At 40.4% G+C, this 15,805-nt stretch overlaps 1 protein-coding gene across 9 annotated transcripts in view; it reads left to right on the top strand.

Annotated features, from left to right (window-relative positions):
* Positions 1-15,805, top strand: part of UBR4 (ubiquitin protein ligase E3 component n-recognin 4) — a 126,738-nt gene that overhangs the window by 15,050 nt on the left and 95,883 nt on the right. For all 9 annotated transcript variants that reach the window (XM_067722231.1, XM_067722219.1, XM_067722199.1 and 6 more), the window contains exons 12-20: positions 3,207-3,306; positions 3,442-3,579; positions 4,046-4,163; positions 5,044-5,231; positions 6,148-6,307; positions 6,426-6,511; positions 12,542-12,711; positions 13,974-14,256; positions 14,893-15,028. In XM_067722231.1, the coding sequence (XP_067578332.1) occupies positions 3,207-3,306; positions 3,442-3,579; positions 4,046-4,163; positions 5,044-5,231; positions 6,148-6,307; positions 6,426-6,511; positions 12,542-12,711; positions 13,974-14,256; positions 14,893-15,028 (1,379 nt within the window). The remainder of the gene's footprint in view (positions 1-3,206; positions 3,307-3,441; positions 3,580-4,045; positions 4,164-5,043; positions 5,232-6,147; positions 6,308-6,425; positions 6,512-12,541; positions 12,712-13,973; positions 14,257-14,892; positions 15,029-15,805) is intronic.

Genomic DNA, 15,805 nt, shown 5'->3' with positions numbered 1-15,805 from the left:
ATCCAATTGAATGTAACTACTAAGAGGATGATCATAGTTTACTGTCTCTACATCATAGCTGTATGATTTTGGGTAAATCACTCATTCTCTCCAATCTTGTTTCCTTCTCTATAAGAGGGAGAAAACATCTGTGTAATACATATTTTAGGACTTCTGTGAGGTTCAAATCAGAAAAAAAAAGCTTCTATTTTGTAAAATGGGCTTGTTTGACTTGGGGTTGGTTACTCACTTGTGTGTTTAACCTGTAAAGTGAGGATTCTGTCAGGTCCTCCTGGCTTGCTTCCTGAAACATTTACTACTGTTTTGATGAAATCTGGACAGAAGCCCTTGCTTGCCAGGAAAGAAGTTAGAGATGTGACTTCTGTGTTGTTCAAGGTTTTATTTTCTAAGCCTAGGCATTTCTTCTTCTTTTTTTTTTTTTTTGCGGTACGCGGGGCTCTCACTGTTGTGGCCTCTCCCATTGCGGAGCACAGGCTCCGGACGCGCAGGCTCAGCGGCCATGGCTCACGGGCCTAGCCGCTCCGCGGCATGTGGGATTTTCCTGGACCGGGGCACGAACCTGTGTCCCCTGCATCGGCAGGCAGACTCTCAACCACTGCGCCACCAGGGAAGCCCTAAGCCTAGGCATTTCTGGATTTTATTTATTTTTTTCAGTCCCTACCATATACCACTAGGCTCTATCCAGCCATTGAGGATAGAGCACTAATCAAAGCAATCTCCTTGCCTTTATAGAGTCTATTTTCTAACTGGAGCAACAGTGAACAAACATACTAGTAAGTTCATAATAGATTATCATATATGAGTGTTGTGAAGAAAAATAAGCCAGAACAAGGAGTTAGGGAGTGTCAGGGGCTAGTATTTTAGTTAGCACGGTCAGGAAAGGGCTCTGAGAACAAGGTGTAGAAGTGAAGTGACAGATGAGCCATGCAACTATTTGGGGTAGAATTGTTCAGGTTTTGAGGTGGAAGTATGACTGGCATTTTTAAGGCTCAGCAAGGTCAGTAGGTCTAGAATAGAGAAATCGAGGGAGAGTGGTAGAAAATTCTCTCAGAGAGGTAGCCAGGGCCAGATCACCTAGGGCCAAGTGTAATCTGTAGGTGTTAGAGGGTTTGTGATGGGGGGAGTGACGTGATATGAATTATTAGTGACCGGAGAACCCAGCTGTCCTATGGAGAATACACTGCGGGATCGTAAGACGAGGAGAGAGAACAGTTAGGAGGCTCAAGCCTTACTCCGCACGAGCGATGAGGGGACTCGGAGTGGGTGGTAGTAAAGGCAGGGAGAAAAGGTCATATTGGGATGTTTTGAAGGTACAGCTGACAGGATTTGCTGGTGGCTTGGAGGTTGAGTGTGAAAAATACGACATCAGAATTTTGTGGCATGAGTACCTGGGTTGTGTAATTTACTGAGATAGGGCACACCAGTTTATGAGTAGATTGGATGGCAGGAAGTCGAAGAACTGAACTTAATCTGGGCCATGCTGCTTTTGAGAGGACTGGCAGATCTTTCTGTGAGATGTTGAGTAAGCACTTGTGTATGTGAGTCTGGAGTTCAAGGAGGAAGTCGCATTCTGGACCTCATTCAGCAAATTATTCACTACTTTCTCTATTCCAGGCTCTGTGTTAGTTCTGGAATGCTGTGATGAATAAAAAAAAAATAGACACATTCCGAAGAGACAAGAAGTTATTCATGCAAATACATGTCACATTGTATCTAGAGAGTATTATAATAGGGGCTTTTGACCTGGTTAGAGAAATCAAGGCAGGCTTCCCTGAGGAAGTGTTACTGAGCTGAAATCTGAAATAGACATTAGGATGGTAGGAAGTAGACACTAAGCAAAATAGGGAGGTAATTATGTTCCAGGGAGAACAGTAGTTTGTGATATTTGAGCATCTGCATGCTTGGTATTGTAAAGGGAAATGGGAGAATGCCAAAAGGTATATCCTTAGAAGTAGCAGAAACATTTGAAAAATGGCTGTAGTGTCTTGAGACTTAAAAGAATGCAAATACATTGTGTAGGTTGCAAACCATAAGAAAGGAAAAAAATTGCCCGAAATTCTGCCACCCAAATTGGTAAACGTTCTTCCAGACATTTTTCTGTGCTCACATGTTAAACGTACATGTTTATGAAAATAGGATCACTGTTACAAAATATTGTAGACGTGTTTGCAGTCTATGATACGATTATAGATACGATTATAGATTCTATGTTTATAATGACTGATGGTATTCTACCGTATAAATACACCATAGTTAACTAATTAACTTATTGAACACTTATTTAGTGTGCTCCAAATTTCTTGTTTTGATAAACTGTGCTTTGATAAACCTTCTAAAACATAAATCTTTGTGAACTTGTTCAGTTATCCCCTTGGGGTAAATTTCTAGAAGTGTAATTCTTAGGACAAAGGATATACTTACTTAAAAATTTGAAATGTTTTGCTAAACTGCTCTGATATACATTCCTAGCTGTTGTGCGTGCAAATGCCTCTTCCCCAGGTCCTGTTTGACAGTGGGAGTCATTAATCTTCATGTTTGCTAATCTGAGGAGAAAGATATTACTGTATAGCTCTTATTTGTATTTCGTTGGTTACTAGTGTGATTGTGATCATTTTCACACTGTCTATATCCTTTGCCCCAGTTTTCTCTTTGGTATTTGTCCTTTCTTATTGATTTACATGAGCTCATTGTATATTAGATATGCTAACCCTTTGTCGTGTGGTCGTTTGGAGAGAAAGAGAAAGTTTTACTCAGATTTAATGTAAACCTTTGTTTTTATTCTCTTTGGTTTGTGTCCAGATATTTTGTAAAAGTTGCTGATTTTTAACCTTTTCTTCTCAAAAGAATGACTTTTTAAAGGTTCAACCAACATTTAAATATTAGTGTCTTCACATGACCCAATAGCTTTGAATTGATAGTTTAAATTCCAAAATTTCATGGATTTGGAAGAATTTCTTCTAGTTCTGAAGTTCTTCAACTGAAGCCTGTGGATCCTTAGGCAGTGTGTAGATGGGCTTCAGGGAGGTTGTGAGCTTCCGAAATTATATGCAAATTTTATGTGTTTTTGCAATTTTTTTTTCCCCCTGGAGAAAGGTCCATAGATTCTGAAGTGGGTGTAGGACCTCAAAATGGCAAGATCTGTGGTTTCTGAAATTGTAATTTGTTGTGAGTTGTTAACGTTTGTGTTTCGTTTTTGCTTTGTGTAGGCATCAGGGATTTGGGGTGCTCTCAGTAATATTGGCAAACCATGCCGTCAAGCTGTTGACGTCTCTCTTTCAAGACCTGCAAGTGGAGGCTCTGCACAAGGTGAGGGCTTGTCTTCAGAACCAGCATATTGACTGTTGGCTCCCCTTCTGGCTAAGCTCGCTTGAGCCATCAGATCAGGTGGTCATTTCCTGCCAAGTCCTGACCTTAATTCTCTTTTCATGTCGTTACCTTCAGGGTTGGGAGGCAGATGGTCCCCCTGCTGTCCTGAGCATTATGGCCCAGAGTACCTCCATACAGAGGATTCAACGGCTGATAGACTCTGTCCCACTGACAAACCTGCTGTTGACATTACTCTCAACTTCCTACAGAAAGGTGGGTGGGGTCATGCCATTGATAATTTGGAAGATCTTCTCATATAACCTCCTCAAAATGAATGAGACTGACTGTATGCCATGATCTTTATAAAGTCATAATTTGTGGTAATGGTTTTGAAGATGAGAAAAACTCTTAAATGGTTTCAGACATTTGAATTAGTTATTGGTTATCAGCACTGTGGTCCATATGGCTACTTGGTGATTTGTGACAGTGGGCATGCTGAAGCAAAAACATGGAGGACACTATGGAAACGTTCCTTTTTCAGTTCTGGTCCAGATCTCTGGTTTTGGAGTGCTTCTATAGGATAAGGCTATGAGAGTCCTGGAGGTAGCTATTAGGAGAAATACTTCTTGGATTTAGAGAAAAGAAGACACGGAGAAGACTTTTCATGTGGCAAATGGGACGAGGTAGGATGGCTTCATTTTTGTGATCATCAATTACAGAAACCTCGCTATTTTCCTAGGCATGTGTCCTGCAGCGTCAGAGGAAGGGCTCTATGAGCAGCGATGCCAGCGCCTCTACTGACTCAAACACCTACTACGAGGATGATTTCAGCAGCACGGAGGAGGACAGCAGCCAAGGTAGACGCCCCTCTTTGCTGTCTCCCAGGGGATAAGCTATAGGGTGCAGCAGGAAGTGTCCCTAGGAGCTTCCTGTAGCTTCCTAGTCACTGTTTGCTTTCACCTGCCCGGCATGGATCTTGACTGCATGTGCACTTAAAGGCGACATGTTATTCAAGAGTAAGCGGAGCTGTTGAAGATGAGTGATTAAAACTGCCGTCAGCAAAGCCCAGATTGCTTTTCGTTGCTTTCCTTCTGCAATCAGAATACATCTCAGTTGTTCATATTTCTTTTTGTGCTGACTCATTTTGGGAACTCTGCTCTGAGCTTTCCCAGTGAAACTCAAAAGGAAGGCTGTATGTGAGGTGTTGGGTTTGGCTGACGTCATAGATGTGTGGCTTGGGGAAACAGAGAGAAAGAAATGCCAGACTGCTGTGGTGAACAACAGGGCAACACCAACATTCCCTCCTGCCTTGGTTTGGAGAGGGACTGAATAAGATAAATATCTCAGATTCTTTCTAACCAGGTTTGTGGGAGCGATGTACAGAATTGCCAAAGGTACGATTCTTATCTGGGAGCTTACAGTTGGTAGACAAGTAAAACTCTGCTACTGAGAATGTTTGGCTTGCCGGTGAAATAAAATGAGGTGGTTTCTCTTCAGACTCCATTGGGTTCCTTTAAAAAAAATACTGGTTTTATTGAGGTATAATTTACATACAATAAAATACTCCCATTTCGCACATACATTTAGATGAGTTTTGACAAGTTTATGCAGCAGTGTAACTACCACCATGATCTACAAACCTTGTGTTCCTTTTGACTCAGGCACTCTTACAAAGCAGATGTACTAAAAATTTTTTAAAAACGTGTTGTTTTTGTTACATTTCTCTTTCCCTGTTAGATGATGACAGTGAGCCTATTCTGGGGCAGTGGTTTGAAGAGACCATCTCCCCCAGTAAAGAGAAAGTGGCACCTCCGCCTCCTCCCCCACCCCCTCCGCTGGAGAGCTCACCTCGAGTTAAAAGCCCCAGTAAGCAGGCCTCTGGTGAGAAGGGCAACATTTTGGCTAGTCGCAAAGATCCTGAGTTGGTAAGAGTGGATTTCTGAGGTTAAGGGGGAGGGAGAAATGGGGAGAAGGGGTGTGAAAAGCAGATCATTTGAACAAAAACATTTTGTAGGTTGGATAACTAATGTTTAAAGATATTTTTACTTAGGACATAAATGTATTGATTATATTTGATTAAATAACTCTTATGCTCTTGGTGTTGTTTCTCTTATTGAGGGTTAGTAACATAGCCTTTGGAGTTAGATAGAATCTACCCCTTACTGGCTTTATGACTTTGGGCAAGAAACTGAATTTCTCCAAGCCTCAGTTTTGTCTCCTGTTGTATGGGAGTGATTGTACCTCTTCTAAGAGTGTTGTGAAGAATTAAAGAGCCCTTAGCCTAGGTCTGGTACATCGTGACTGCTAACTGTTTGTTCAACTGGTATTTATTAATGATGTACTGTGTGTCAGCAGCCCCTCTTCTGAAGCTCTGTCAGTAAACAAGGCATATACAGTCTTTGCTTTCATACAACTTAGTCTAGTCAAGGACGTGGATGGAAATTTCATTTTAATAGAGAAATAAAGAACTGGGAATTCCAAGCATGTATAATGACAATATAGGCTTCAGAATTGAATATATCAATAATATCTTAGAGCTGGACAAATACAGGACCTTAGAAGAATGAAATAAAAGAGTTAATCTCTTTGGAAATCCTGTCATGCAATATTACCTGAAGTCTATTGTATTAAATTGGCATACCCTTTTCTGTAACTAGTAGAATCACATGGGAGAGACTATTATAACTTGGTCCCACTGTAGGTGATTTAAAATCTGATTTTTTAATTCATTGTGTTTATTGCATGAGACCTATGGGCGTATTTTATTTTCTGTTTGTATTCAGGATTTGTAGGAGCTCTGGGCTTATGAACCTGCAATGAGCTTTTCTGTGTTCTTTTTAGTTCTTAGGTCTGGCTTCCAACATTTTGAACTTCATCACCTCTTCCATGCTGAACTCTCGGAATAATTTTATCCGAAACTATCTGAGTGTATCTCTTTCAGAAAACCATATGGCCACCCTGGCCAGTATCATTAAGGAGGTGGACAAAGATGGACTCAAGGGTCAGTAGACAGGATATGTGCCTGGTGGATTTTTTCCTAGTGGTGTTTGACTGTTGGCAGCATGGTGCGATGCAGCAGTTAGATGCTTGAATAATTGGTTTTTCCATTTGTCTTCAAGGCGCATCAGATGAAGAGTTTGCTGCCGCTCTCTATCACTTCAACCACTCTCTGGTAACTTCTGACCTTCAGTCACCTAACCTGCAGGTTTGTGTGCGCTACAACTGTTTAGGCCAAGAGCTCTCTACATCTGTACTCAGTAGGCTGCACTTGTTTCTATTGCTAAGGAAAAGTTTATCATGGGATCCCCTCCCTGCAAAGAGTGTTGAGAGACTATCCTAGTATATCCCTCTGCCTTAATTAGGATCATTTTGAGAAAAAAAAAAATGTGTCCTTTATCCCTGAGTCACTTAGTAAGCTTAAAGAAAAGGAAAAACAACAAAAACAACTCCTGATGACTATGCTAGTACAAAAGTAAATAGACAACAGAGCATTTTATAAAAAAAAAAAAGAATGGCCAACAAACATAGGAAATGTTCAGCATCGTTAGTAATCTAAGAAAGGTAAATTAAAACACGTGTCTTAAAGGATCAACCAAATTACAGGAGATGGATGCTCTCATATACGCTCTTACTTGCAAACCCACCACCAAAATAAAGTCTAGGATCTTGATTGTGGTTGTCTAAACATTGTGGCTTTCTTTCCTCACTGAAGTAGTGGATATCTGGAATCCTAAATCTTAAATTCCTCATTTCATTAGTTTCATATATGTATTTGTTTTTGCATTTAAGGAATACTTTAAAATTGACTGTTTTTAGCAATGACATCATGTTCTGTGTAATTTTTTTCACTTAATATTGTTTAGTACTTTATTGCCAGAATTCATCTTTACTGTTGCATATTTCGTAGTTTTTGTTTTGACTGCTATATGATATTCCATCGTGTTTGTGACTATACCAGTTTATTCATCTCCCTTCCGCTCCTGCTGATGGACATTTGGGTTGTGTCAGTCAGGTTTTATTGCTATGATCTTTCTTGTACGTGTCCCCTGTACGTACCCTGTTACAAGTGAGTCTCTTGGGAATATAAGTTGGAGTAGAATTGACAGGTTGTGGAGTATGTGACCTTAAGCAGATAATGCCAAACTGCTCTCTGTAGAAGCTGCACCATGTCTTACTCTCACCAGTAGTGCGTCAGGGATACGTGGATTCATATTCTCTCCCAACATTTGGCGACGTCATAGTCTGATGATAACGTGGTCAAAGTTAGTGGTTCTCAATCTTTAGTGTATATAAGGATTCCTGGGGAATTTTTTAAAACTGCAGATTGCTAGATACTGTGACCACTCACCCTCCCGCCCCCCCATCAACCCCAGTAGAATTTAATTTGGTAAATCTCCAATAATTTGCCCTAAGATTGTTTTGAAAATTTTTTTGTTACTCTTAAGATTATTTCAGTGGATTCTCAGAATCAAAACACAATTCAGGGGCTTGCACTTGCCGCCAAAGGGACAAAATCCAGGAACCTGTTTCAAGAGGTTAAAATTGATTCTCACAATCCCAAGCTATTTGAGAAATTCTTAAACATTTCTTTTGTTGTTTAAAAAGATAATTATAGGGCTTCCCTGGTGGCGCAGTGGTTGAGAGTCCGCCTGCCAATGCAGGGGACATGGGTTGGTGGCCCGGTCTGGGAAGATCCCACATGCCGCGGAGCGGCTGTGCCCGTGAGCCATGGCCACTGGGCCTGCGCGTCCGGAGCCTGTGCTCCGCAACGGGAGAGGCCACAACAGTGAGAGGCCCGCGTACTGCTAAAGAAAAAAAAAAAAAGATAATTATAAAATCTATTTATACTTACCTACTGTTACATGAAAAAATTTTTTTTGGCAGGAAAGGGAATATATAGAGTAGAAAAGTTGTTGACCTGTCTAAGGTGAAGAGAAGGAAATGTTTCAGTTAGTATATTGCCTGCAGCACCTTCTCAGACTATAGGGTCAGGGCGTCCTGCCAAAATTATCAGCTGCTTGCCCAGATTTGAGCAAGGAGGGAGGTTTCAAAGTTCATAGATTTGGCCTTTTCTTGTCTAAACTTGTCCAAATAATGGGGAAGAAATATTTTTCTCTAGAGAACAGGATTCTTAAGACTCCTGTAATGATATTACCCTCTTTAGCATTTAAAAATAATTACAGACCTTGTGTGGACATGCAACCTGGCTGCCTATAGCTACTGACTCTGCAGAGGAAATCCTCAGATATCCTTTTTCAGTCCATTTCCAAACATGGAACTTTAAATTGTTCCCCCGCATTTCATAGCTATGAAGGATAGTCAGTGCAATCTATCTGCTGTTGAGTTCCCCTACCTTGGATATTGTTTCTTTGGAGTAATGTGCAAAGCTGCCTTAGCCAAGGTGCCTGACTTAGGTTGCAAGACACAGACAGTGCAATAAAATATATTTGACAGTAAAATGTATTTTGTTACTATTATTACTTAATATTATATTTAACATTGTATATAACATTATAATAACTTAATAATACTATTACTGTGGTGATCCAGGTTCATAAATAAGTATTCATTGACACTTAACTATATGCCGGGTACTGTTATAGGGACTGAAGAAATAAAGATGACTTGAGTTAGCATGGGATCATGAGAAAGGGGAGATAGGGTGTGGATAAAGGACCTATTGTAGAGATCATGGGAAATTATTTGAATGAGGTGAAGGACAAGGAAAGGAAGGAATTCAAGATATTGCCTAAATTTAAAACCCTTGAAACCCAAATGAGACTAGAAGGATGCTGTTGTCTTTAATAGAAATAGGGAGGTCAAGAAGGAGAGTTGGTTTGGGGGTAGATGGAGTGATACTGAATACTCAGTGGTTCATTCTTCTAGGTTTAAGTCAACTCAGAGATTGTATTTACTCATGGGTCACATTTATTTATTTTTTCAGGTTTCTTTAAAAAAATTTTTTTTTAAATTGAAGTATAGTTGATTTACAGTGTTGTGTTAATTACTGCTGTACAGCAGAGTGATTCAGTTATACACATATATACATTCTTTTTTTTATATTCTTTTCCATTATGGTTTATCGTAAGATTGAATATAGTTCTCTGTACTATAGAGTAGGACCTTGTTGTTTACCCATTCTATATATAAAAGGTTACATCTGCTAACCCCAGCCTCCCACTTCATCCCTCCCCCAACCTCCTCCCCCTTGGCAGCCACCACTCTGTTCTCTATGTCCGTGATTCTGTTTCTGTTTCACAGATAGGTTCATTTGTGTCATATTTTAGATTCCACATATAAGTGATATCATATGGTATGTGGTGTTCTCTTTTTGACTTACTTCACATAGTATGATAATCTCTAGTTGCATCCATGTTGCTGCAAATGGCATTATTTCATTCATTTTTATGGCTGAGTAGTATTCCATTGTATATGTGTAGCACAGCTTCTTTATCCATTCATCTGTCGGTGGACATTTAAGTTGTTTCCATCTCTTGGCTACTGTGAATAGTGCTGCTGTGAACGTAGGGGTGCATGTATCTTTTTGAATTATAGTTTTGTCTGGATATATGCCAAGGAGCAGGATCATATGGTAATTCTATTTTTAGTTTTCCGGGGAACCTCCATACTGTTTTCTACAGTGGCTGCACCAACTTAAATTCTCAAGGGTCACTTGTTTAGTTCACATTTTCTCAGAATGATCCTTTGGGTTCTTCAGGTACATGAGGCACAATTTGCCATTTTCTCTCTGTTTATAAAAACAAACAGGTCAGTGTCAGCTCTTCAACATGACTTTTAGTCCCATTTAGTAGGCTAGCCATAGAGTCATCGTGCGGTCAAGAAAACTGTATACCTGAGTGTGAGGCGCTCCTTTAAAGAAGGAGTAAGCTGAAGGCAATTAGCAGAGGCATCATCTATGTGATTATATTGTTTCCTTTGTCAGTATGTTGAATTTTATAGCCCTTTCAATCAAATGAGAAAAACAGTTTATATATTATCAGTGTTTTTAGTTTAAATAGTCACCATTACTACTATTGAAGAAAATATCATTAAATACGATGACATTTTGAGGTGCCAGTGGGATGAAGATGTCTAGAAAATAGTTGGAAATGTGAGTCTGAAATTTAGGAGTTAAGAAATTAACATTGATAATGCAGCTTTGGGGATTATCCATTAAGAGGCCATTGTTGAAGTGATGAGATACAATGAGATGGATTGGGGATAGCAAGAGCGACGAAGGCTGAGGCTGAAACCTCAGGAATGCCAGCATTGAGGAGGGGAGGAAAGGTAGCCGGAGGGTGGCAAGGAATGGGTCAGGCCAGGGTTTTGCTGTGCTGTGGCTCAGTTTCACTACTTCAGAAGTCAGTTCTTCCTTAGCGCTAATAAGAGTTTGAGTGGTAGGGAAAAATAGGTTCCAGAGGAATGTTAGCTCGTTTCTTAAGGTTCTGAGGCCTAAATAAACTGACCTAAAGACACAAATAACTGACATGAAACAAAAACTCACTTAAAAAAGTGTGTAAATAACTTTATAAGGAATATACATTAATCATAATCCTTCCACGAAATTCATGATTTTAATTTTTCCATGTTTCCTTCTAGTCCCTGTCTGTATAGTGGCATAGTTTTACAGTTATTATCAGAACATTGATATGTCCCTTGGTTTCTGCTTTTTCAAATTTTACTATTATATATGTAATGTAATATATATAGAGTATGTTATTTTGTTTACCTTGGTCTTTACAGTTGCCACCATTATGGCTGCATGTCCCTTGATTTGATTTTTTTATTATTATAGTAATGCTCCAGTTAACACTTCTGATATAGCTCAGGCATGTTTATTTTTTTTTTTTGAATTGTTTTCTTGAGTCAGGAATTGAGAAGTTAGTCATTATGGCTGTGTTGAGCATAGTGATGAAGAATGTAGGTTTTAGAGATAAACCTTGCTTGGTCACTTGGTAATCTTGTGGCTTTGGTCATGTTCTTAAGCCACTCTGAGCTCTGTTTTCCGTATCAGTGAAGTGGAGCACACCCCTGACGTTGTAGCTCTGAGCATTTAGTGTGACGGTCTCTGTACAACAGTTAGCCTATGGTAACCCCCCATTACCTGGGAACTACTCACGATATCTGTGACTTTTTGAATGCCTTCGAGGAATAGGGTCTTCTAGGATTTTTTTTTAAAAAATACATTTATTTATTTTTTAATTTTTGTCTGCATTGGGTCTTCCTTGCTGCGTGCGGGCTTTCTCTGATTGCGGTGAGCGGGGGCTACTCTTTGTTGCGGTGAGCGGGCTTCTCATTGCGGTGCCTTCTCTTGTTGCGGAGCACAGGCTCTAGTCACGTGGGCTTCAGTAGTTGGGGCTCGTGGGCTCTAGAGCGCAGGCTCAGTAGTTGTGGCGCATGGGCTTAGTTGTTCCGCGGTATGTGAGAGCTTCCTGGACCAGGGCTCAAACCCATGTCCCCTGCCTTGGCAGGCAGATTCTTAACCACTGCACCACCAGGGAAGTCCCTCGCTGGGATGTTTTATAAGAATATAATTTAATTTGGCAGACTTCAAAATTTATCCTGTATCCTGAGGTAACCGTGATTTGTGTTTTCTGAAGCCAAGTGAGAAAGCAGGCTTTTGTCTGGTTTTCCATTGGCATCCTGCTCAGCTTGTGTGTGTATTTGAGGAGATAAGTTGCAGCTTAGGTAACTAAGCTGAAAGTAAAGCTCATTTGAAAGACATGCCACAACTGGAGGCAAAGACAACCCTGATTAATTCTAGATGCCTTGATATCTTAGAGGCAAAATTTCTCTGCTAATACTATTAATAGAAGTTGTTGGACTTATAAGTTGTTGGAAATCCCCCTTTGGATTGTTGTTTGTGGCACGTAACTGATTATAAAAGAAAAATGTTAGCTATTGCAGTTGTTGAAGTTTTCTTTCAAAGGCACAGTATCCATTGGAAACTTATCATGATTCTGCTGTCTCCATGCACGTCTCCTTTTTGGGAACCCCATTTCTGACACTAATTAACTATAGTTGTTAATGGGGTTAGATTAGTAATTTTTCCTTTATATTTTCCTCATGTGTGAATGACCTTTTGCAAACTGCTTCTGAATTTGAATTTCTGTGTCTTCCTTTCTTTAAAGTATTCCTTTCAGTGTTAAAAAGTAACATTAGAGAGCATTAGTAACCTGTTGACTTCATCCCCTGCCTTTTTCCCTAATGGTCTCTTGTATGTCTTTCATGTTAGAATACACTGTTGCAGCAGCTGGGAGTGGCTCCTTTTTCTGAGGGCCCTTGGCCCTTGTACATTCATCCTCAAAGCCTGTCTGTGCTTTCACGCCTCCTGCTCATCTGGCAACATAAAGCCGGTGCTCAAGGTGACCCTGACGTCCCTGAATGCCTTAAAGTTTGGGACAGGTAAGGTAGCTTAAATAGAAGCCCCACGGAGAAGGCTGCTTTTTAAAATTTGTTTGACTTATTTGTAGTTCATCTGTGGCTCTGGGATGGTACTCTGATGATAAATTTAAAGTGGCAAGGGTGGAGGAGTGTGTTTCCGATGGGATTTGAGAGGAGTTGTGCTGTTTAAGAAACAGAAGTATATAAACTACAGTCTGGAAATAGAATCTTCCTTTAGCACATGGGGGATTTGGTTGCAATTATGAGATAGAACCTGAATCCTGAACGTAACCAATTTTATCCTGACCTGGTTTTTTTGGAAAGAGAGGGAACAGGGAAGCCAACTCTGTCTTTGGTTATTTTGCTTTCAACGTGAAACCACTTAGAGTGACTTGCAGTCTTTTTTGGACAACTTTTAAAGAATTTTTTTACTTGGGGGAAGCTCACATTAATCATCTAAATCCTCTTTAGATGGACCTATATTTGCCATTTTTGTTTACATGGTTGGGAGTCTTCAAAGCAGTTTGTTTTCCTAAACGGCTTTGTTTTCCTCTTCACCATTCTAGGATCAAATAGCTCTAATGCTGGATTTGAGAAATTGTAAACCCCCTTGAATGCCAGATATGCACTATATTTTTCCTGGTGGAATCTTGCAAAAAGGCCGGAAGGTGGGGGCCAGGGGGAGATGGGGAGCGAAACCCTTATTAAAATACAAATCTCTTTCCTAATAGCCAAAGGCAGTGGAAATAGTTGGCTACATTCATTCCTTTTTTGCATAAAAGCTTTTCTCACAAATTCTCTGAATAGTACAGTTTTTTCATTGCTTTTTAAGTGCATGGAGTTAATTTTGACTGTTATCATGCAGTGATTTTTAACCTGTAGTATAAATTCTCAAAACGAGAATTAAACTATAGAATCAAATCATAGGGAAAAAGTAACTGAATTGCTTCTATCTGCCCGGATTTCTTAATTTAAAAAAAAAAGCTGCTTTTTGGAGAACTTGTAATTCTTTTCAGAATTGTCAGGAAAGGCAGCGTGGGGGTTACCACCACTGTGGCCGCAGTTAATGTTGCCGAAGGGTCTTGAAAATGTGTTTGTGGCCAAATCTGGCTTTTTTGTAGCCAAGATTTAGTTTTTATCTTCTCATTACATGTAGCTTCTTGTCTTCCTTAATTCGTTATCTTAATTGAAGAAGTTAGACTCTTCCGGCATTGGACATTGTCACTCTTGGGGGATGTTCTGACTTTTCCTTACCAGACATGTTCTCCTTTCCTCTGTGGTAGGTTTTTGTCAACAATGAAGCAGAATGCCTTGCAAGGGGTGGTGCCCGGTGAGACGGAAGATTTGAATGTAGAACACCTGCAGCTGCTTCTCCTCATTTTCCACAACTTCTCTGAGAAAGGCCGGCGGGACATATTGACCCTTTTTGTGCAGATCATCCAGGAGTTGAGTGCCAACATGGATGCCCAGACGCGCTCTGTGCCTCTCATCCTGGCTCGCCTGCTTTTGATCTTTGATTATCTGCTCCATCAGTACTCTAAAGCCCCTGTGTATCTGTTTGAGCAGGTACAGATGAACACGTTCTTCTTTGCTTTACAGCTGTTAGTGAGAGCGTAGTTATTCTCAGGTTACCATGCTCCAAACCAAAATGACCTTACTTTAGGGTTTAGGTGTTCATTGCGGTGTGTTTGATTAGCCTTAGGTGACCCCTGGGACTTGTGTCTTTGCACCCACAGTATATGTTTAGCCAGAAACGATAAATGTAGATTATTTGATTTGATGCATTTGTTAAAATTGGCTCATAGGCTCTGTTCACAGGTGTCCTTCTTTGAACTACTCCACTTTACCTGTGTCGAGCACAGTGCCATGTGTGTCGGGCCTCAGTTAGTATTTACTAGCGGTTGAATGACGGTCGAGCAGTAAATTTTATGGGTTAGTAAACTCCTTTGTTGCAGGGATCCAAAATGAGGATGGAAGGGCCACTCAAGAATTCAGCGTTTCTTCAGATGTTTCATTGAGCACTATTCCCTTTATACTCCAGCAAAAAGATGTTTCCCAAAAGAAGTCACAGTAAAATCTAAAATTTTGTTTTGGTTTATAAGTTTCCCAAACTTTGCTGTACCGATCTAATGTCAAGCCTGGAGTGAGAAGCAGAATGATGACTGTGTATCTTTCTTAATTTGAGCATTTGTGTTTTAAAAGGTGCAACATAACCTGCTTAGTCCGCCTTTTGGGTGGGTGAATGGATCCCAGGACAGCAACAGCCGCCGGGCGACCACTCCTCTCTATCATGGGTTCAAAGAAGTAGAAGAAAACTGGTCTAAGCATTTTTCATCAGGTCAGAAAGAAGATTGTCAATAAAAAACTGACTTGCTGATTTTCATTGGAGGGGTTGAATTTGGAGCTTGGGGCATCCTTGAGGATCTTTGGTCATCGGTTTAGTCTCCTTCCTGTGGGTGGCAGATACCTAGAGATTCAAAACTCTTGCGGAAACAGACTCTCGCATATCCTGCATCTATTTAAAAGCAAAAAACATTGAGACATGAGAATTAGGAATCCTCTGGCCATAGAGTGCAGTATATGTATTCCTGCCACACTGGGTGATTGAATTAATTTTCCCTTAGGGACATGGTTCTAACCCACAGGCTAATTTCTTTGGGTCAGGGTCTTCAGACAGTGGGAGCTGTGACATTCTCTCCAGTGTTTCTCACGTAGCAGTGGTCCATACTTTTCAGAAGGTGCCTCTTGTGTTCCTTTTAGCATGTGTTCGCTTTCATCTGAGGATTGTTAGATGTAAAGTGTATTTGGTGGAAACGTTCATCGAGCTCTAGTATGAATTTATTATCATTGGAATCTCTTAGTAGTTAGTCCCTTTGATATTGGGGAAACAGCATTTAAGTTTAAGGCAGTCAGTCTAATGATACAAGTTTGATACAATCATCAAGTTTGTTGATTAACTTGATGATTATAGAGCAGAAGTTCGCTCCCAGAGCAGAAGTTTTCAACTGGGGATGATTGTGCTCCCCATCCCCAAAGGGGCCCTGGGGCCATGTCTGGAGACATTTGGTTGTCACGACTGGGAGGGTGCTACTGGCAATCAATGGATAGAAGGCAG

The sequence above is a fragment of the Pseudorca crassidens genome, chromosome 2 (assembly GCF_039906515.1).
Source record: "Pseudorca crassidens isolate mPseCra1 chromosome 2, mPseCra1.hap1, whole genome shotgun sequence".
NCBI classification, from domain to species: Eukaryota; Metazoa; Chordata; class Mammalia; order Artiodactyla; family Delphinidae; genus Pseudorca; species Pseudorca crassidens.
The sequence above is the reverse complement of the archived record's forward strand: the minus strand, read 5'-3'. Positions and strand labels throughout refer to the sequence as shown.